A 23,170-nucleotide genomic window follows, 5' to 3' on the forward strand; every position below is an offset into this window, starting at 1 on the left:
GTGCTCCTGTGCTCCACCCACCACAGAGTCTTCCTACACTCTTCTTCAAAGAACTGTTCCTGAACTGCAGCGAGCCTCATCAGAGAGACAGTTTCATGGTCCGGGTCTGGAGGTGGATCAGCGACCCACTTTGGAGCAGTTTTATGGTTCTTACTTTTCTTAACTTCAATAATTTTATAGCACAGAATTAATTTCTTGAATTAATTTTATTTCTTGTAAAATTAATTACAATTTCACAAGAAATAATAAAAGAAAGAAAGAAAAAAATACAAATAATAAGTGATGATGGAAGCCTGGAAACAGGAATAAACTTCCCTTAGATAAAGGCTACCAAAGAAGAAATAGATAAACAAATAATCAATAATATTATTTAAAAATAAACAACTAGATAGATAGATAGATAGATAGATAGATAGATAGATAGATAGATAGATAGATAGATAGATAGATAGATAGATAGATAGAGTAATCACCAGCTTCCATACATCAGTACACCAGCCACACCTAAAGAACCCAAACGAGACTGCAAGGATCGAAAAAAACCATATGAAACTCCCCTACAGCCACGCCCGAATGCTCCATGCTTGGCCAATAAACCAATGCAGGGAAGGTTGTGAATATAATAAAATAGAACATTTAAACAGAAAGTTAAGTATTTGTTATTAATAAGAAAAGGAGATAATACCCTAAAAGTCCGATTTACATAAAAATATAAATTCAGTTCAGTCCTGTTGACCAGTCTCGAGACACGTTCTTGTGAAGATCAATCACAACATTCTGCTAAATCCCAACATATGATCTTTTCTGGGATGTGAAATCACACCCTCTTGGTCACTAATACAGAACCCTCGGTTTTTACGATATCCATTTATAATCAACGATCTCATCTTTCTGTTTCCATGTGAAAGCAATGCCACGGAGGTGAGGAGTGAAACTGGTGCGTGTGTGAACTTGCCTGAGCAGTGAGGCCCACCATCGCCCCGCTGTCCTCCTCCAGACGAGCCCGGCAGTGGCAGGCCGCAGCTCACGGTGTAGGAATCCTCAGCGCCTGCAAGAAACGCGAGAAACGGCTGAGTGCAATGAGATCTGAAGTGAAGTGAAAGCGTGTAAAGTGAGCCGAGAGCATGAAGTGTGCACTCACCATTACTGATGTTCACCTGAGACTGACAGGTGAGGAAGCAGTGCTCAGCTCCTCCCTGTTTACTGCAGTTCAGCGTCGGTCTCACAGGAACCGTCAGCACCGGAGCACCGGCGGCTTCTGAATGTTCGAGATCACAACAAACTCACAGATAAACTCAGGACAGGATGCAGGATGGACTGATGCGATCAGAGAAATGTACAGTTCAGTGCAAATGTTTGCATACCTTCGGGAAAAGAGATGTCATTTATTTATAGCAACATGATACTGAGTCTGAACGGTTCTACAGGTTCTCCTCGTTACCACAAGGAACAAAAACGGGTAAATTGTACACATAGAGGTTATTTGTTCTTCTTCAGTTTGTTTTTTATCCTGGTCAAGATGCCGGTGGCTCTAAAGTTGATCCTGGGAATCACAGCTTTTAGAGAAGCTAATCGACATCCCGGCATTTCTGGAATCCAGGATTCTCGTATCCTCTAACCTGCTTTAGAGCCTCTCAGGAGTGATATTCACCTCAGAACTTTAAAATTGTAAAATAGATGTTAATGTTCCCTATTTTTCCATTTAAAAGCCATCAGGGATGCAGTTGATTTGCACTCAGCTGTATCTGAATCAGCTCCAAAAGCTTCAGTGATACATGTAGATTAAAGTTAGTTGCTTGAATGGTTTTGAGAGACGACGAGTCAAGAAATTCAAAGTATCTCCTGTCTTCAGCTCACAAAAAATAAACAGAATAAACAATAAGAGTAAACACTCCCTTGTCCTGAGTTTGATGCCGTCTTACCGATGCAGTCCTTCTTGTTCCAGTGCAGTCTGTATCCCGCTCGGCAGTGACACCAAAACCCTCCCATGGTATTTTCACAGACGTGTCCGCAGCCGCCGTTATTCACGCTGCACTCATTAATATCTGACATCAAAACGAGCAAAAATAAATATGAACCTTGTCAATCACACTTTAATAATAAATATTATTCTATCCACATTTACTGGATATGAGCAATCGTGCACTCTGATTGGCTACTCTACTACAAGGATATCAGCTTATATACCATGAGTAGAGAAAAACAAAATGGCGGCGCGTGTTGCTGAACCAACCAAGGACGAAATAAAAACTCTACTTGAAAACAAAAACCCAAAAAATACAAAAAAGCAACAAATTATGGAATAAAAGTATTTGATGGTAAGAAAGCATCTTTTTTTATTTTTCAAGAATTATTATTATATTATTATATAATTATTTATTTAAGGGCGGCACGGTGGTGTAGTGGTTAGCGCTGTCGCCTCACAGCAAGAAGGTCTGGGTTCGAGCCCCGTGGCCGGCGAGGGCCTTTCTGTGCGGAGTTTGCATGTTCTCCCCGTGTCCGCGTGGGTTTCCTCCGGGTGCTCCGGTTTCCCCCACAGTCCAAAGACATGCAGGTTAGGTTAACTGGTGACTCTAAATTGAGCGTAGGTGTGAATGTGAGTGTGAATGGTTGTCTGTGTCTATGTGTCAGCCCTGTGATGACCTGGCGACTTGTCCAGGGTGAACCCCGCCTTTCGCCCGTAGTCAGCTGGGATAGGATCCAGCTCGCCTGCGACCCTGTAGAACAGGATAAAGCGGCTACAGATAATGAGATGAAATGAGATTTACAAAAAATAAAAATAAAAATGCTCTGTTTCTCAAAATCCAGTGAATGTGGATAGAATAAAACAGTTTTCCACTCAATCTCGTCGTACATGGATTATAGCCAACTCGGTGCTACGTGCCTCGTCACCTACCAGCTCATGTACAGTGGTGCTTGAAAGTTTGTGAACCCTTTAGAATTTTCTATATTTCTGCATAAATATGACCTAAAACATCATCAGATTTTCACACAAGTCCTAAAAGTAGATAAAGAGAACCCAGTTAAACAAATGAGACAAAAATATTATACTTGGTCATTTATTTATTGAGGAAAATGATCCAATATTACATATCTGTGAGTGGCAAAAGTGTGTGAACCTTTGCTTTCAGTATCTGGTGTGACCCCCTTGTGCAGCAATAACTGCAACTAAACATTTGCGGTAACTGTTGATCAGTCCTGCACACTGGCTTGGAGGAATTTTAGCCCGTTCCTCCGTACAGAACAGCTTCAACTCTGGGATGTTGGTGGGTTTCCTCACATGAACTGCTCGCTTCAGGTCCTTCCACAACATTTCCATTGGATTAAGGTCAGGACTTTGACTTGGCCATTCCAAAACATTCACTTTATTCTTCTTTAACCATTCTTTGGTAGAACGACTTGTGTGCTTAGGGTCGTTGTCTTGCTGCATGACCCACCTTCTCTTGAGATTCAGTTCATGGACAGATGTCCTGACATTTTCCTTTAGAATTCGCTGGTATAATTCAGAATTCATTGTTCCATCAATGATGGCAAGCCATCCTGGCCCAGATGCAGCAAAACACGCCCAAACCATGATACTACCACCACCATGTTTCACAGATGGGATAAGGTTCTTATGCTGGAATGCAGTGTTTTCCTTTTTCCAAACATAACGCTTCTCATTTAAACCAAAAAGTTCTATTTTGGTCTCATCTGTCCAAAATTTTTTTTTTCCAATAGCCTTTTGGTTTGTCCACGTGATCTTTAGCAAACTGCAGACGAGCAGCAATATGTTTTTTGGAGAGCAGTGGCTTTGTCCTTGCAACCCTGCCATGCACACAATAGTTGTTCAGTGTTCTCCTGATGATAGACTCATGAATATTAACATTAGCCAATGTGAGAGAGGCCTTCAGTTGCTCAGAAGTTACCCTGGGGTCCTTTGTGACCTCGTCGACTATTACACGCCTTGCTCTTGGAGTGATCTTTGTTGGTCGACCACTCCTGGGGAGGGTAACAATGGTCTTGAATTTCCTCCATTTGTACACAATCTGTCTGACTGTGGATTGGTGGAGTCCAAACTCTTTAGAGATGGTTTTGTAACCTTTTCCAGCCTGATGAGCATCAACAACGCTTTTTCTGAGGTCCTCAGAAATCTCCTTTGTTCGTGCCATGATACACTTCCACAAACATGTGTTGTGAAGATCAGACTTTGATAGATCCCTGTTCTTTAAATAAAACAGGGTGCCCACTCACACCTGATTGTCGTCCCATTGATTGAAAACACCTGACTCTAATTTCACCTTCAAATTAACTGCTAATCCTAGAGGTTCACATACTTTTGCCACTCACAGATATGTAATATTGGATCATTTTCCTCAGTAAATAAATGGCCAAGTATAATATTTTTGTCTCATTTGTTTAACTGGGTTCTCTTTATCTACTTTTAGGACTTGTGTGAAAATCTGATGATGTTTTAGGTCATATTTATGCAGAAATATAGAAAATTCTAAAGGGTTCACAAACTTTCAAGCACCACTGTACGACTCGATTTCATGGGATAACTGTTAATTATTACAAAATTTCCCCATGTTTAAATATCTTCATAAACTCCACTACAAACCAAACCATAGCTATTTTTAGATATTTATTTCAACCTCAGCTTGACTTTAATCAGCACAAACGCAGCTTTCCCACTGACACGGTGCTGTTTCTGAGAAACAATTCATCTTCTTTCAGAAACAGTCTGAGCTTCTATCAGTTTAAGAGCTGAACTGAGAACATCAGGAGCACATACACATACTTTACCATCCAAATCAAATCCTTCCTTCATCATCTATGCAGCTAAAGAGATCCTCTAAAGTCCTGTTCAGACGGGATTAGGGTTTCACACAGAGGTGTGTATGTAATTATTCCTGGAGTATCTCTGAGATTTTAGCCTGAATCTGTTGACTCAGTCAGTTCTTACAGACTCAACTAGATTCAACAGCTCTTCCTTCATCATCACAGTGTTTACACCACGGTGCTGCTGAGTTCTGGACTGTGATTGGTCAGAAGGTGTTGATTCATTTTCCATAACAGCAGTTTGGACGCTACACTGATAATAAACATGTAAAAGTTTTCTTAAAATAAGCAGAAATGTGCTTGTGTATCGTCTCTGGAAGGAGTCTCCAGGGTCAGCGCTCTGTAAAAGTCAGAGGTGAAGCTGGAACTTTTTCTCTGACGTTTTCAGGACAGAGGAGTTTACACTTCTTTTGTACGGTTTCTTGTTAACATGTGTAACGATCTGCGATTCATTTTTGTCTTAGCAACTTCAAGGAAAAGATTAAAGAGAGTCTGGTGAGGGAACGAGTGTTTATAGCTGCTATAATGTCAGAGAGAACAGGAACTGACTTGCTTCACAGACGTTCCACAACATTGCATGTAACTATAAATGGATAAAAAGTATAATGCATCGTTCTTTAAAGCTTTAAAATGCAATTGTTGGTAAATTGCTGTGGTGTAAGAGGAATAAAACACTTAGGGATGTGCCATTATAGGAAAATAATCATCTTCAGGGTGTAACAGTAAGTCTGCTTCATCGTGATGAGTGTCTTGTCTCTAGCCCTGTTATTCAGGGGATCAGTGAACTCAGCACTGCTGTCGGTGATTTTTACAATCTCTAAACGTGCTGCTCAACACAAAGAGAACATAAACATGCAATCATTCAGGAGAACCCAGGTGTACCTCCACAGTGCGCAAGCCCATAGAGTGTGTATCCCTTATTACACACACACTCAAAGCTTCCTGGGGAGTTCACACAAGTCTGGTCGCACGTCCTCTCAAAGAAGCACTCGTCAATATCTATAATTAAGTGAATAGATACACATAGATATAAATATAAATAAATATATATATATCTATACACACACAATGTAATTACGCACATCTGTCGAGCTCATCTTCAGCCTCAACATCAAATATTGAATATGAAAGAAACAATCTACGCTGTGGTTAATAATAACAGGGTGATGCGCATTCCTCTGAGGGCGGAGTCTGTGTGCTTTACCAAAACGTCTTCTTAAAGCTCGCCAGAGTTAAGGATCTTCAAAGAAATCCTGCAAGTCGATACGGGCACACTTCAAGAGCCGCTCTTATCTCTCGGCCTACCTACACACACACACACACACACACACACACACACACACACACACACACACACACGACTACAAACAGAAGAACAGAAGCCTCACCTTGGCAGGAGCGCTCATCTGTCAGCAGTTTGAAGCCTTTGCGGCAGCTACACTCGAAGCTCCCGATGGTGTTCCTACAGGAGTGATCGCAGCCTCCGTTGTGGTACTCGCACTCGTCTATGTCTACACGCACACACACACACACGCACGCACGCACAGCCATAATGTCAGTTTTCTTTCAGTGCCTGTGTTCTAGCACGACAAAAACCTGATCTCTTCACCAGTAAAGATCTCACAAATAAAGGAAAAGTTGTCATATTTCTCATTGTGAGATTAATATGAGACCATTCAGTTTATTTCTTGACACAGTGACTCATTTTAAGCTTTTTCTATTCTAATAGCAAATAAAATTTTGTGTCAAGAAATAAACACTTGGGATAAGGAAAATGATCTGCTAATAAAATAAGACCATTTCAAACCTGAGATGAGTAAAATATCTAGAAACAGACTTAATCATTGTATATTTGTCTGAACAAAGAAATACAACATGAATCTTCTGATGTTCAAGATATTTTTACTTGCTAAGGCATTAATTCCAGCACTGAGGATATCTGTTACACTATATGTAATTAAGTATGTGCCCCCCTGACCATCACACCCACATGTGGTTCTTCTCCAAACTGTTCCCACACGATTGGACAAAACGTCTCTGTACGCTGTAGTGTTACAGTTTCCCCTCACTGGATAATTACTAAGCGTCTGAACCTTCTCCAGCATGACGATGCTCCTGTACACAAAGCACAGGAGCTCCATGAAGACATGGTGTGTGAAGGTTGGAGTGAAGAACTCAAGTGTCCTGCACAGAGCCCTGACTGAACTCAACCCCACCGAACACCGTTGGGATGAACTGGAACTGGAGCCTCAACAACATTCCAATATCAGGGTCTGATCTCACTAATGCTCTTATAACTGAATGAACACAAATCCCCACAGCCACGCCCCAAATTCTAGTGGAAGGCCTTCCCAGAAGAGAAGAGAAGAGAAGAGAAGAGAAGAGAAGAGAAGAGAAGAGAAGAGAAGAGAAGAGAAGAGAAGAGAAGAGAAGAGCTCATTATAAAAGTGAAAGGGGAATAAATCTGCAATGAGATGTTCAACAACAAGCACATCTGGGTCTGACGGTCAGAGGTGCACATACTTTTGGAAATAATGTGTATTAAAAAAAAACAACACAGTTCTGTTCAGACCTTTGCAGCTCTTGCCGTCTGGTTGGAGAGTGAAACCCACGGGACAGCTGCAGCGGACGCCGGTGGACGTGTCCTTACACATACTGTCACATCCACCATTATTTACAGCACAGGTCTCTAAAACACACACACACACACACACACACACACACACACACACACACACACCATGTATTAATTCAATTCAATGTATATATACACACAAATCATTTAATAGTAAAGTTAATTAAAGTAAAATGAGTGCAAAAGTTTGTGCACCCTTGGTTTAAAATGCAGAGTTGTTTTAAAAACACGGATGTTTAATGAAGAATGCAATCGTATAAGAAGTTTCTTGCTGCTCAGATATTTATTTAACAATGATATTTATTCAATTATAAGATGTTTTAATATTCTGTAATTATTTAATCCTTATCTGATCTATAAACTATTGTATTGCTTTTTCTTCACTGGTCATATTTATGTGGTTCTGTGTGCTGTGTTTCCTCACAGTTCTGTATTACAGTGTAATTACAACCCCAATTCCATAAAGTTGGGACGCTGTGTAAACTGTAAATAAAAACAGAACGTGATGATTTGTAAATCATGGAAACCCAATATTCCATTGAAAATAGTACAATGACAACATATCAAATGTTGAAACTGAGAAATTTTATTATTTTTTTGAAAAATATCTGCTCATTTTGAATTTGATGTCAGCAACATGTTTCAAAAAAGTTGGGACGGGGCGTGTTTACCACTGTGTTGCATCACCTCTACTTTTACCAACACTCTGTAAACGTTTAAGAACTGAGGAGACCAATTGCTGTAGTTCTGAGAGAGAAATGTTGTCCCATTCTTGCCTGATATACAATTTCAGTTGCTCAACAGTTCGGGGTCTCCCTTGTTGTATTTTGCGCTTCATAATGCACCAAATGTTTTAAATGGGAGACAGGTCTGGACTGCAGCAGGCCAGTTAAGCACCCGGACTCTTTTACTATGGAGCCATGTAGTTGTAATATGTGCAGAAAGCGGTTTGTCATTGTCTTGCTGAAAGAAGGAAGGCCTTCCCTGAAAAAGATTTAGTCTGGATGGCAGCATATTGCTCTGAAACGTGTTTATATCATTCAGCATTAATGATGCCTTCCCAGATGTACAAGCTCCCCATGTCATGTGCACTAACGCCCCCTCATACCATCACAGATGCTGCTTTTGTGCTGTGCAGTGATAACAAGCCAGATGGTCCCTCTCCTCTTTAGCCTGGAGGACGTGGTGTCCAAGATTTCTAAATAGAATTTCTACTTTTGGTTCATCAGACCTCGGGCCCAGAGAAGGGGGCGGGGTTTCTGGATATTGTTTATATCTGGTTTTAACTTGCGTTTGTGGATGCAGTAATAAAGTGTTTTCACAGACGATGGTTTTCTGAAGTGTTCCTGAGCCCATACAGTGATTTCCACTACAGACCCGTGTCTGCTTTTAATGCAGTGTCTCCTGAGGGCCTGAAGATCACAGGCATCCAGTGTCAGTTTTCAGCCTTGTCTCTCGCATACAGAGATTTCTCCAGATTCTCTGAATCTTTTAATGATGTGATCCACAAATTCTGTGCAGTTTTACACTGAGAATGTTTTGTTATTCTTAAATTGTTGCACTGTTTGCCCACACAGTCTTTCACAGAGCGGTGAACCCCGCCCCATCTTTACTTCTGAGAGACTCCGCCTCTCTAGGATGCTCTTTTTATACCCCATCATCTTACTGACCTGTTGACAATTAACCTAATTAGTGTTTTTTAGCATTACACAACTTTTGCAGTCTTTTGTTGCCCCGTCCCAACTTTTCTGAAATGTGTTCCTGACATTAAATTCAAAATGAGTAGACATTTTTCAAAAAACAAAATTTTTCAGTTTACACATGTGATATGTTGTCTTTCTACTATTTTCAATGAAATATCAGGTTTCCATGATTTGCAAATCATCACATTCTGTTTTTATTTACATTTTACACAGTGTCCCAAATTTATGGAATTGGGGTTGTATATGGTCGTATTATTTTGTAATGTTGCCTTTCAGTGGCACTTGATGTAAATAAATTCCTTGAACACGACATGCAGTAACTGGTGAATAAAACACACTGATCTGATAACAGAGGGAAAAAAACTTAGTGATATTTCTGAATGTCTCCTGCTGTTTGGTTTGGACTGTTATTCATCTCTCTGGCTGTTTTTATTTTTCTTCCGTTCTTTTCCTTCGTATCTTCTTGTTTTCTTGCTTCTGAATGTCACTGCTGCTCTCCGTAAACACTCTCCTATCTTTGTATCTCCTTCTCTAGCTCAGAGATTAGATTGATATTTTCTAAAGGTGTGTGAGCGTTCTGTTTTTCCGACAGACCCAACTGCTCTGGACTGAACCTGTTTGTTTGAGTCTTATTTAAGGTATGAAAAGTTTCGAAGTGAGCATGTGGTGACGGGTTCGAGACATTGTACACCGTAACAAGGAATAAATTCAATGAAATACAATGAAGTACAAACTACAGCATGTCTGAGGGGGTGTATACTTCTGAGCGTGTTAACAAAGATTCCCGCTAACTGAGACTCAGCTTCAGGTTAAATGTTAATCAGAAGACAGTCATAGATGATTATGGAACTGTTGTTGATTTTCAGATGATGTTTGGTATTCAGTGGCAGGAAGACAAAGGCGAGACAAACACCTGGCTGTGGATGTTAAAGGTGGCGTGGAGCGCGAACCTCCTCCTCACAGACACACGCGTGAAATTTATTACATGATCACCAGAATGGATTTTACACATCGAGATCTGAGGTGAGAAAGCGTGGATTCTCAGCCATTTCACAGTTTGTTTCCAGGCCTGAGAAATGCAGCAGCGTGGCTGGAAAAAACGCTTCTCTCAATTTACGGTCACAAAAACTTTATGCTTCAATTAAATGCAAAGTTTTTACACTGTTTTTAACGTGATTGTGAGAAAAGCACAGGGTTCAGACTCAAATGTTATGGATTTTTTACCCATCAGGAGTCGCCGCTTGACGCGTTTGTCCACCTCAGTGAGAGACGTGGCGTTGTGGTCCGAGCCGGTGGTGGTCATGTCATCTCTTTCTGGAAGGATGAAAGAAAACGTCAAGAGAAAGATAAAGAGCTGATGGATATTCTTAATGAACAGTAATAACTCCATGCAACTGAAATAATAATAATAATAATAATAATAATAATAATAATAATAATCTTTAAGTACTTTACAGTGTGAAGGAAATTAAAAAAACAAACATAAAAAATTTAAATAGTAAAATAGGCAAACAATAAAAATACACAAAAAAGCAGTGAGAGACAAAAACACATGACAAAAATTCATAACATTTAGAACATGTTCAAATACAACAAGTAAAACAGCATAAAAATATCATTCCTTTAAAAGTGAGGGAAAAATAAATGTGAATTAAAAGTAAAAAAAAAAAAGAAATGTTTTAAGCCATTAAAATCTTCAAGAATATTCAATAAAATGATGGAGTTCAATGAAAGTCTAATGTATTTTAAATTAATAATAATAATTTTTTGTTTACACTCCCTGGCCACTTTATTAGGAACACCCCTACATTCCCCCCTGCTGTTTTCTGCAGTTCTGTAATCAGCCGATCCCTCCACAGCAGCACGACGCGTCAAATCCCGCAGCTACAAATCAAGAGCTTCAGTTAATCTTCACAATGTTCAAACATCAGAACGGGAAACATTGGTTTGAGTATTTCAGAAGCTGCTGATCTCCTCCTGGGGTTTTCACACACAACAGTCTGTAGAGTTTACACAGAATGGTGTGGAAAACAAAAAACACTGAGTGGGTGAGGGAGGGACAGTTCTGTGGGTGGAAATGCATCTTAATGAGAGACGTTTATGAATTAAATGGAAGCGAGCTGTAAGTGTGATTTCCACGATGAATAAAATTGTCTTTGAAGAAAAATGTTTTTTGTGCTGTTTTATGGAGCATGTGCACGTTCAAGCGAACCAGGGATGCAGATGCGTGTTTTTCATCCGAGCTCCATCCGGGACATGGAGAACCAAACCCGGGACATAAATCTCTGTCTGTCACTCGAGAGGAAATCAGTGAATTGTTTTGATAAATTTGGGGACTTTTTGTTTGTGAATGTGTCGATATAATAAAAAGAAAATCACACGTTGGCTTGAAGATATGAAGTTTATCTTCTCATGTTGAAAAACTCACATTTTTCATATGAAATACATCACAGATTTGAGGGATATATTCCCCGATATTTCCCGCTGATGACGTCACTCCCAGTGTTTTCCCATTGACTCGACGTGCGTTATCAAAATGGTGAACCGGTTCAAAATTAAAATTCTTTTTATTAACTTGTGTATTTTTTTGTGGATGTGTCCATGTAATATAAAAAATATTCCACAGTGGAGTGAAGATATGAATTTTATCTTCTCATGTTGAAAATATTTTCATTATATATGCATTCATCACTCAGAGATAAACTTCAGATCTTCACTCAACTGTGTAACATCCTCTATATAACTGCACTCCCCGGCCACTTTAATAGGAACATGTTGTTGGTTCTAAGATCCCTGTTCTTGGCTGCAGGAGTGGAACCCAATGTGTTCTTCTGCTGCTTCATGCTGAGATGCTTTTCTGCTCACCACGGTTGTAAAGAGTGATTATATGAGTTACTATATCCTTCCTGGAAGAAAAGCTCAAACCATTCTGTCCATTTCCCTCTGACCCTCTCTTATCAACAAGGCGTTTATTTCCACCCACAGAACTGTCGCTCGCTCACTCAGTGTTTTTTGTTTTCTGCACCATTCTGTGTAAACTCTAGAGACTGTTGTGTGTGAAAACCCCAGGAGATCAGCAGCTTCTGAAATACTCAAACCAGTCCATCTGGATCAAACCAACACCCATACCACAGTGAGAGAAAGAAAGTCACACTGTGAGATCACAGTGTTTCCCGTTCTGATGTTTGAACATTGTGAAGATTAACTGAAGCTCTTGATTTGTATCTGTGGGATTTGATGCGTCGTGCTGCTGTCGAGGGATCGGCTGATTACAGAACTGCAGAAAACAGCGGGGGTAAATGTAGGGGTGTTCCTAATAAAGTGACCAGCCAGTGAGTGTATATCACTACAGCTACTGCTGATTCTGTATCTAAGTGTGTGTAAAAATATTGTTTCTAGTTATGGACCTATTATGTGATGCTGTCCTCTCTGTGGACTGTAGATGTGAATATTATTAAAATCTATTGTTTCCATCAGATTCATGCTGTCTTTTGCATTCCTATTCTGACATCCAAAAACAGAAGACTTTTTTCTCCCTTATTCCAGGATCTCGTTCGTTTCCCTCCACGGGTTTTCTGCCACCAGAATGAACACCACGAGCTCCACTCCACACGGCTCTGTATCGGGAGTAAGAGAGCGTTTGAGACAGAACTTTACTGTCGTTGTTTGTTTTAATGAAAATCACTATTTCTAGCTCCGCCCACTTGCTCAGTTTGGTTCTCTTATTATCCCACAGGAAACAGAACCAAAAATTCAGCACAGGTTCGTAGTTACAGTTCGACTCAGGGATGAAAATAACGATAAAACTGTGTGATGAGGGATTTCAGCTCAATCTGGTGGAAAAAAACATGATGCAAAACTGCAGCTTGTAGCTTATGAACTGTTCATGAAGCACATAGTGTGTTTTTACTACACACACACACACACACACACACACACACACACACACACGCACACAGATAAATTCACCTCCAGTGTTGAGCGCAGTGAATGTCAGACCTCCCTGACAGCATAAACTTATTCTGATCTCCTCTATGTGCGAGGAAGATAACGAGGAGAAAGCTAAAGAATGCAGGCGATGCTGGTGGAGTGAAAGGAAGAGATGGAGATGAAGTGATGATAAACATGGACCTCACACACACACACACACACTTGTAATGAGCAGACGGTCTGTAGGCTCCAGCTGTTGCTCCTCACTATCTGATGTGTGTGTGTGTGTGTGTGTGTTCATGATCTCTATCACTTGCTTTGTTTGGAGTTTGGCAGAAATAAAGATCATCATCCTGCAGCCACAGTATGAGGCACAAGTTCTTGGCTACAGACCTACACACAAGCGACCGTTGGTCTGAAGCATGTATCGGGCGTGACACCTGCACACTGGCCCATGCTCCGTGTCCTCACAGATGTGTTGACACCCCCCGTTGCCATGGTTACAGGTCACTAGGAAACATGAAGGAGAGTCAGATGTTGATTCTGTGAATTTCTGTTCAAATATTCTGCAATATTTCACTCATTCTGAGTTTTAGGTGAACATTTGGAGGATGAGCAGAAAAAAATTGTTCCACCGTAAATTTGTACAATTCTTCACACATCACATCATCGTTACACTCAAAACGCTTCACCTCATCACCAAACACGGCACATTTTTCACTTTGACTTTTAGTTTATGTGCAAAAACATGACATTTCACAGAAAATTGTACTCCTGACACGTACGAATGCAGCCACGCTGGTTCTTGGCGAGCTCAAACCCTGGGCGGCACTCACAGGAAACTCCGCCTTTGGGCGTCTCTCTGCAGATGTGGGCGCAGCCATGCTCTTTGTTCATACAGCTCAGGCCTTCTGTGAGGAAGAGGAGCAGTTAGAAGGAATGAAGCATGAAAGAAAGGGTTAAATCTAGAACCATTAAGGCTTTGTTGGATGTGCATCTGTTTAATGTAACCTTTAACAGTTCTGTTTAAATTGCTATGACTGAGACAGAGCTGCAGGAAGAAAACTTTCCCAGAAGGTAAAAGTGATGAACTGTCCAAGGAGCCCTGACTCATTTCCAAAAGGCTTCTTCTCTCTAAAGCTGAGGTCACACAGAGCCGGCTGATCCATGAGACCGTGGCTGGAGCTACTGTGGCCATTCCGGCAGGTTTTGGAGGTGATCCGTCACATAAATTTGGATGGGGTAAATATGCAAATGAAGCCATGGTAGCCGTGACAGTAGCGATGGAAGATGCCGGTAAACCAATGGTGGCAGTGACGTATAGTGAGGTTTGGCCTCACGGCAATGACAGCAGTGTGTACGGGTTTCTTGACTGCAGTATGGCATCGCCACAGTAAGATGCAATAAATCATGCCCCCTTGGCAAATTTGTCACTTTCTGAAGAATGCTGTTCTGTGAACCTTTTGAGCGCAATGGCTGTGACGGAATGCTACGGTAACCCCCGGTAGCCCACGTTAGCCTTACGTATGCCTTCACAGTTGCGACGTATGAATTAATCCAGCACTTGACCCACAGCAATTTTCTACACAACCAAACTTTCCCGGGGTGGAAGCCCCGCCCTCCCGGTTGTCAAGGTAGCTCCCTGGCTCTCATGTATTCCAACGGAAGTGCCCAGAACGCGTGCCGATTGACCCCCAGAAGGCCAAAATCATCTACCGTGAAGTAATCCCAACGATGTGAGACCGAGGTATAAAAGTGAGACCTGAATATCTGAAAATCCACATTTCACATTCTATAAAGAAGAAGAAAAGGACAATGATTTTATCTGAAATAAGAAGTACGACAAATAAAAAAGACAATATAGTAAACATGTGCATTTGACTCACACTGTAAAAAATGTCCGTAGAATTAACAGTGAATTTATGTAAAATCATAACATAAAAAAACTGTAAATACAAAAACAATGAAGCAGTGTGTAATTTACATCAATATACTGTAAAACTCCTAACCAAATACCACTGTTAATTTAACAGTAAGAATATGTTGAATTGATCATATTTTTTTTGTAGAATTTACAAATTGTTGTAGTTTAAACACAGACAAACTGTAATACTAAAACAGAATGTGATAGTTAAAATTACATCATTACCCTGTTAAAAAAAAAAACGGCCACCGTCATGGCTCAGTCGACTAAGGCGCCATACCATGAATCCGGGGACCCGGGTTCGATTCCGACCCAAGGTCATTTCCCGATCCCTCCCTGTCTCTCTCTCCAGCTCATTTCCTGTCTCTACACTGTCCTATCCAATAAAGGTGAAAAAAGCCCCAAGAAAATATCTGTCTAGTAGATCATTGCTTGTAACCATTTTGAATCATTGTTTATTGTACAATGAAGATCCGTAAAACTAAGAGTTATGTATTGATTATTGTACATTGAATACCTGTAAAATTTACATTTCGTTATCATTAATTGTACATGGAATCCCAGTGAAATGTACAAGTTATTCTGTAATGTTGTTTACATTGCACTGTATTTTTAACAGGATTATTCTGGCAACCACAGCTGCCAGTGTTTTTCCGTAAAAACAACGGATTTTTTTTTACAGTGTGGAAGCATTAAATACAGTTTATAATTAAAGATTAGCTCCGTTTCCCAATAATCCAGATATTGTGCTTGCTATCCAGCTTTATGTTAATGTTTTTACTCTAAATTATGCCTGAATAAAAGTTAAAATGTCATCTTCACTTAAATCTGCTTTAAAGCATAAAGAGTCTCCTTTATAGTTTACTTAGTAACTGTGTAAACTGTGACGAGACAATCAATCTGAGGGACAGGATTTTAAACTCATAAACACAACCTGGCGTGGATGTGAATCAAATATTTGAACAGAGTTAATAATTAAAGTTAAAAAGCACAGAAATGTTGTAGGTAATAGTTTAAAAGTGAATTTTTTCTCATGGAGACAGGCAGACAGGAAGACAGACAAACAGGCAGACAGCCAGATGCATGAGAAAAAATTGTGAAACGTTACTGATGATGAGTCAGTCATTTTAATTGCATTTAAATTCTGATTAAAACACCTCAGAAAATGTGAAAACTAAAATATAAAAGCTTTTAATTTTAACAGATTATTTGTCATTTTAAATTCAGAATAATGCATACATACAGTGGTGCTTGAAAGTTTGTGAACCCTTTAGAATTTTCTATATTTCTGCATAAATATGACCTAAAACATCATCAGATTTTCACACAAGTCCTAAAAGTAGATAAAGAGAACCCAGTTAATCAAATGAGACAAAAATATTATACTTGGTCATTTATTTATTGAGGAAAATGATCCAATATTACATATCTGTGAGTGGCAAAAGTATGTGGACCTCTAGGATTAACAGTTAATTTGAAGGTGAAATTAGAGTCAGGTGTTTTCAATCAATGGGACGACAATCAGGTGTGAGTGGGCACCCTGTTTTATTTAAAGAACAGGGATCTATCAAAGTCTGATCTTCACAACACATGTTTGTGGAAGTGTATCATGGCACGAACAAAGGAGATTTCTGAGGACCTCAGAAAAAGCGTTGTTGATGCTCATCAGGCTGGAAAAGGTTACAAAACCATCTCTAAAGAGTTTGGACTCCACCAATCCACAGTCACACAGATTGTGTACAAATGGAGGAAATTCAAGACCATTGTTACCCTCCCCAGGAGTGGTCGACCAACAAAGATAACTCCAAGAGCAAGGCATGTAATAGTCGGTGAGGTCACAAAGGACCCCAGGGTAACTTCTAAGCAACTGAAGGCCTCTCTCACATTGGCTAATGTTAATGTTCATGAGTCCACCATCAGGAGAACACTGAACAACAATGGTGTGCATGGCAGGGTTGCAAGGAGAAAGCCACTGCTCTCCAAAAAGAACATTGCTGCTCATCTGCAGTTTGCTAAATATCACGTGGACAAGCCAGAAGGCTATTGGAAAAATGTTTTGTGGCTGGATGAGACCAAAATAGAACTTTTTGGTTTAAATGAGAAGCGTTATGTTTGGAGAAAGGAAAACACTGCATTCCAGTATAAGAACTTTATCCCATCTGTGAAACATGGTGGTGGTAGTATCATGGTTTGGGCCTGTTTTGCTACATCTGGGCCAGGACGGCTTGCCATCATTGATGGAACAATGAATTCTGAATTATACCAGCGAATTCTAAAGGAAAATGACATCTGTCCATGAACTGAGGCTACATCCACACGACGGCAACGAGATTTTATTAAAAAAAATATCGTGTCCACATGGGCAACGGATCAGTAAAATATCAGGTACATATGGCAATGCAATGCTTGCTGAAAACGATGCAATACACATGCCACACATCTACGTGCGCTGTAAGACGGTCCCATCGGAGACACCAGAACAATAGAAGAAGTAGGACGCATGCGCATAAACTCCATCTTCTACCCGGCGTGAAGCACTCACAGGAACAAACACACAACCAGGGGCACTTTATCAACACCCGTGGCCCAGGGGCTACTGGGTTTTTTGAGGCCCCTCATAGGCTACCTGTCAACCCTACCCTTACCGTTGGCCAGGAAAACACTCTTATTTTATTTGCAATACGTGTCAAGCATTTACAGTGTAAGCGCATAATTAGCCTAGAAGCCTACGATAGGTTACGTTTGGCTCAGCGTAGCTGCGCAAGGCCCACGCTCACATCGCTCAACACATCCGACCACAGAGGGAGAGAAGAACGCGCGCATTATCATTACAGAGCCGGTTCTGATTATTACCACGGACAGGACAGTGATACTGCGTAACTTTCACGCAGGGGCATGGCCAGAGATAACCACACAAGCGCGCGTGTGCTATAATGTAGACCTATGTGTTGTAAACATAAAACACACACACCTACAGACAAGTCCTTTTAAAAAAATAAAATACATAAAAATTGCTCGGTGGCATGAAAACAAACATTCACTGCAAGTCAAGGTACTTGGCTCGGCGGCCACATGAAACGTAAACACCATGGACAGCGGCCAAACTCATAACTCTACAGACCGAAATACACGAAACCGAGTCCTACTAGGGTCTATTTTACCGATCTATGTTCAAGCATCATGCAAGTCTTCCTTCTCCTTGAATAAGACCGTGCATTCAACTGCCTTTTTGACATGACTGCATCAAAATACCACTTGCAACAATATTTCACGCACTCCATCAAGAAAAAAGTTAAACATGATGAACACGGGCATACTGTTTTGAGCATACGATTTTTTAAAAAGAAACTAGCTACATCAAAGTCCTTCAATAAACCCATCCTTTAGCGCAAATGAGCTTAACCTAGTTCAAAGCATGACGCTAGCAGTAGCTGCAGAAGGCAAAATCATGTGGGCCTTTCGTCAACAACAAGCCACGGCGGGCAAACATTAATAATCAAGCGTCCTTACCTTAAAACATTGTCTTGACCACAGAACTTCTCAAGTATTTCACTTAAATCCACACGGGTTAACAACACACCCAACACAGCTAGCGAGAAATGTGGATATGCGCTAGCTTTGTATTGCTATTCCCCTCAGTATGCTTACTCTGTCTATCAAAGCCTCTAAATTTGTGTCTCAGTAGTCAGTAGTCTGCAGTCTTTGGCGCGCTTTCGTGCGTGACGTTACATTTTGTTACATTTTATTCTGGTCCAGTTGTGGGTGTTCGTTTCGTGAACCACATCCACCATGTCTCTTACAGCAGGCTACTGTGCGCTCATTTATTTCTAACCTTATTTCTATCCATACATTAATGTAGGCCCACGATTCCGACAGTTTATTATTTTATTAATATTACAAGGCCCCTTTACGAGGTCCCTGATTGGCTGTGGCCCAGGGGCTTGAGCCCCCCGAAGCCCCCCCCTTAAAGCGCCGGTGCACACAACAACAAGATGAAGATGGCTGCGACTACGCGAGGAAATCGTGCCTTCTGTGTGTACAAATTAGTTTTATTAGTGTGCATAGTTTTATTAGCCTGGGCCCGCCCATCCTAAGCGTGACGCAACACGAGGGCCTGTTGCGAGCTTAGTCTGGCCAGGCAAGCTATCTACAGCTCTTCCAAGCTCCCGAAAAATCGGGAACCAATCAACTTTGAGCATCTCCAACGGCCCTGGGTAGAGGCGTGTTCAAGGCACTGATGTAGTAGAACTGTGACCGGAAGCCATAGATTGTTTACAGAATCTATGCCGGAAGCGCTTCATTCACATCACGAACATGGAGCAGCAGCAAGCCTTTGACACAGCGGTAGATGCTGTATTGAAAGCATTCAACGGGAAGTTCTCATTGAAAACGGAGCAAAGAGCAGCCCTGGAGGTATTTATTGAAAGGAAGGACGTTTTCGCCTTGCTCCCGACCGGCTTCGGTAAGAGTTTAATCTACCAGTTAGCCCCGTCGCGCCACATATGTCAGAGGAAAGAGTGATGTGATTGGTTTAAGCTTCGTCACAGCCTTTTCTGGCTTCGACCAGTAGCAAACTGAGGCATTTCAAGGAGGCGGGTCAACCATGGGCTCTGGGAAACGGTTGGGCTTAATATCTTGGCCAGACCAATAGCTCTTAGAGCTTTGCAGTTGCGTTAGCCAGACTATAGTTTTATATAACTTAATTTTCTTATTGTGTGTGAACATTTTGAAAAGCATTTTTATATAATTTATATAACTTTTTATATTGTGTGTGAACATTTTGAAAAGCAGTCTTATCCAATAAAAAAAAAGAAATTCAAGAAATGGTTCAGTTACTTGTTTATTTAAAAGAAAAGCTGTATACAAAAGTGAATGCAATGCAGTGGTTCATACAAAACAGCGAGAGTGCTGCTTGTTCTAGTCATGTGGTTGTGACGGCATCGTAAACAAATCCGTTCTACTCATCCAGACGACTTCGCAACGGCGCCGTTGCCAGATTTTTCCACTCTGGAACCCGTTCTCAAAAAATATCGTTTTGGGGCACCCAAAACGCCGGTGCCATGTGGACGCCAGGCCGAAACGATAAACAATTTTATCAGATTCACCTGAATCCGTTGCCGTGTGAACAGCCTCTGAATCTCAAGGTGGGTCATGCAGCAAGACAACGACCCTAAGCACACAAGTCGTTCTACCAAAGAATGGTTAAAGAAGAATAAAGTGAATGTTTTGGAATGGCCAAGTCAAAGTCCTGACCTTAATCCAATGGAAATGTTGTGGAAGGACCTGAAGCGAGCAGTTCATGTGAGGAAACCCACCAACATCCCAGAGTTGAAGCTGTTCTGTACGGAGGAACGGGCTAAAATTCCTCCAAGCCGGTGTGCAGGACTGATCAACAGTTACCGCAAACGTTTAGTTGCAGTTATTGCTGCACAAGGGGGTCACACCAGATACTGAAAGCAAAGGTGCACATACTTTTGCCCCTCACAGATATGTAATATTGGATCATTTTCCTCAATAAATAAATGAGCAAGCATAATATTTTTGTCTCATTTGTTTAACTGGGTTCTCTTTATCTACTTTTAGGACTTGTGTGAAAATCTGATGATGTTTTAGGTCATATTTATGCAGAAATATAGAAAATTCTAAAGGGTTCACAAACTTTCAAGCACCACTGTATAACAAATATAAAATAAATGTGCTGAAATTCTGAAGTTACAAACTCAGGCACAAAAACCCTAATTAAAGTAAAAGCTCCAGAGAAAACTGTTTGCTGTTGGTCCATAAATTTTCTTTTCCTCCATTAAACTGAATTTTAAAGAACGTTTTGTTTTGTTTTGTTTCCTCAGCAAACATCTGCAGTTTGTTCAAGTACACTCTGGCAGATTAACAGCAATCAGGGAGTAATTAGCAACACACACACACACACACACGTACACTTTTATCCTGATCCAGCTGTCTTTTTACGTGTGTGTGTGTGTGTGTGTGTGTGTGTGTGTGTGTGTGTGTGTGTGTGTGTGTGTGTGTGTGTGTGTGTGTGTGTGTGTGAGAGAGAGAGAGATTCTTTTCTAACCCAGTGCTCGTCAGTGTGCTGCACTCTGACCCGCCGTGAGTGAGTGCAGCAGGTCGGCTTCCCTCTTTCACACCGAACCCCACGCTGGACGTGTTAATAGGATTTCGCGAGTTTGCCCGGAGAAACCCAATGGTGTGGAAAGCCTCGCAGTTCGTTTTACAGAGGGCTGAGGGGGTGTGCTGGGGCTTTTGTTTGGCCAAAACTGAGAAAGTGACAATGCTTGAGGCTGAGAAGCTCCATAAAAAGGTGCTTTATTCTGATCTACGAGCCGAGTGTCGCAGTTACTGACTCATTCTGTTTCACATAACATTCAGATCTTTTCTTTCCCACAGCGTGGATAATGAACCAGAAGGGAAAAGGGAGCACAAAGTTTAAAGCTGTCACTCTCTATTCTGCTGTCAATCAACTGCTCATATATGTGCCGACATTTATGAATTAGCCTGGGTTCTCCTTCGACCTTCGACCTGACACAGACCGGACATGTCCAAAACGCAGAAACACATCTCAGAGGTTTCTCTCTCTCAGTATCTTATTAGTGTTAGCAAACACAACATGTTAAAAAAAAAACAAACAAGAAGAATAAAGTCTTTACACGACAGAGCTGATGAGTTCTGGACTCTGACTGATCAGAAGGGAAGGTGATTAATTCTCTACAGGTTTATTTATAATTAATGCTTTTGTTCTGATACGTTATCGTTTCTATAGTAACAGCTCGTTCAGAGGAGCGTGTCACCTGTATTGAGGAAATGATATGACGAGATGTTTGTTTAATGTTTATGGAAGGAGTCTCCAGTGTCAGCACTTTGTAACAGTCAGAGGTGAAGCTAGAACTTGTGTAAAAAGCTGCATGTAATTTTTTCTCTTATTAATTTGAAGAGCGAGAATGTTTATAGCTGCTATAACATAAGTAAGTGAGAAATCGCTTCACTGATGTTCCACAACATGAACTGTAACTATAAATAAATAAAAAAGTATAACGTTATTCCTTCATAAATACAAGATTGTAATTGTTGGTAAATAATAACTGTCTGTAATATAAGAAGAACAAAATGTGCTCTTATAGGAACATCATCAGCTCCAGGGAGGTAACAGTAACTCAGCTTCATCACTCGATCCTGTGAGTCACAGCCACTGAAACATCACCCGGGACTCCATCACTGCTCAACTGAAACAGCGGCGTGTGGAGACGGTGTGAAGCGACTCACCCACTGAGCGATGGATGCACGTGTGCTGATTGTCACTGAGGAAGAATCCGTGCTTGCAGCGGCACTCGTAACTCCCCATGGTGTTGACACACACATGTTGACAGCCGCCATTGTTGAAAAGACACTCATCCACGTCTAAAGGTAAAGCAGGACACATTCAGCACATCAAACTCCAAACTTTACGTACTATGTTTACCTGATGCCCCCCAAAAAAACAAGATGTTTTAGAAAGTTACATTTCTAATCATGAAACATCTGAAACATTATCATGCATTGTCTGAGATCAAAAATCAGGGCAAGAAATTCAGCGTATATGTGCTACATAGACCATAAGGAGTATTTATATTCAGTACACACACACACACATTACTACAGAAAACAATGCACTCCAAAAACAGCTAAAAACTAAATCCTGTATAAAGCCGATGTTACAGTGTTCTAATTTACAGCTCTACGCAAAGGAACAATCACTCATCACTCATCTAAAGGTTTCCTTTAATAAACCTCTTACCGAGGCAGTTGTGTCCATCATGGGCTAGATTAAATCCATCATAACAGGTGCAGCGGTAATTTCCCGGGATGTTGTTACACTCGTGCACGCAGCCACCGTTGAATTCCAAATCACATTCATCGACATCTGCAAAAACAGGACAAATTACGGGTGACTAAAGGTGCCGTCTGTATACAGCAATAACAGCAGCATCCAAAACATCTTTTCTGGTCCTGAAATTGGCTCTGCTTCCAGAGCTACACAGCTCCGCCTCTTTTCCTCAAAAGGTAACTCACAACAAACTGGTTGTAACAATGTAACAATGTAACAACAATGTAACAATGTAACAACAAACCTTAAGGTGGGACCCCACCAGTTGTTACAAAAAGAAA

At 40.8% G+C, this 23,170-nt stretch overlaps 1 protein-coding gene across 4 annotated transcripts in view; it reads right to left on the reverse strand.

The window, feature by feature from the left end:
• scube2 (signal peptide, CUB domain, EGF-like 2) overlaps positions 1–23,170 on the reverse strand; it is an 80,123-nt gene that overhangs the window by 45,254 nt on the left and 11,699 nt on the right. For 3 of the 4 annotated variants that reach the window (XM_060940727.1, XM_060940728.1, XM_060940730.1), the window contains exons 3-13: positions 22,800–22,925; positions 22,289–22,423; positions 13,875–14,000; positions 13,483–13,599; positions 10,384–10,473; positions 7,394–7,510; positions 6,210–6,332; positions 5,704–5,820; positions 1,923–2,045; positions 1,142–1,258; positions 956–1,048 (exon numbers count right to left, since the gene is read on the reverse strand). In XM_060940727.1, the coding sequence (XP_060796710.1) occupies positions 956–1,048; positions 1,142–1,258; positions 1,923–2,045; positions 5,704–5,820; positions 6,210–6,332; positions 7,394–7,510; positions 10,384–10,473; positions 13,483–13,599; positions 13,875–14,000; positions 22,289–22,423; positions 22,800–22,925 (1,284 nt within the window). The remainder of the gene's footprint in view (positions 1–955; positions 1,049–1,141; positions 1,259–1,922; positions 2,046–5,703; positions 5,821–6,209; positions 6,333–7,393; positions 7,511–10,383; positions 10,474–13,482; positions 13,600–13,874; positions 14,001–22,288; positions 22,424–22,799; positions 22,926–23,170) is intronic. The other variant, XM_060940729.1, reaches the window with a different exon arrangement.

This window comes from Neoarius graeffei, chromosome 15 (genome assembly GCF_027579695.1).
Source record: "Neoarius graeffei isolate fNeoGra1 chromosome 15, fNeoGra1.pri, whole genome shotgun sequence".
Classification (NCBI taxonomy): domain Eukaryota; kingdom Metazoa; phylum Chordata; class Actinopteri; order Siluriformes; family Ariidae; genus Neoarius; species Neoarius graeffei.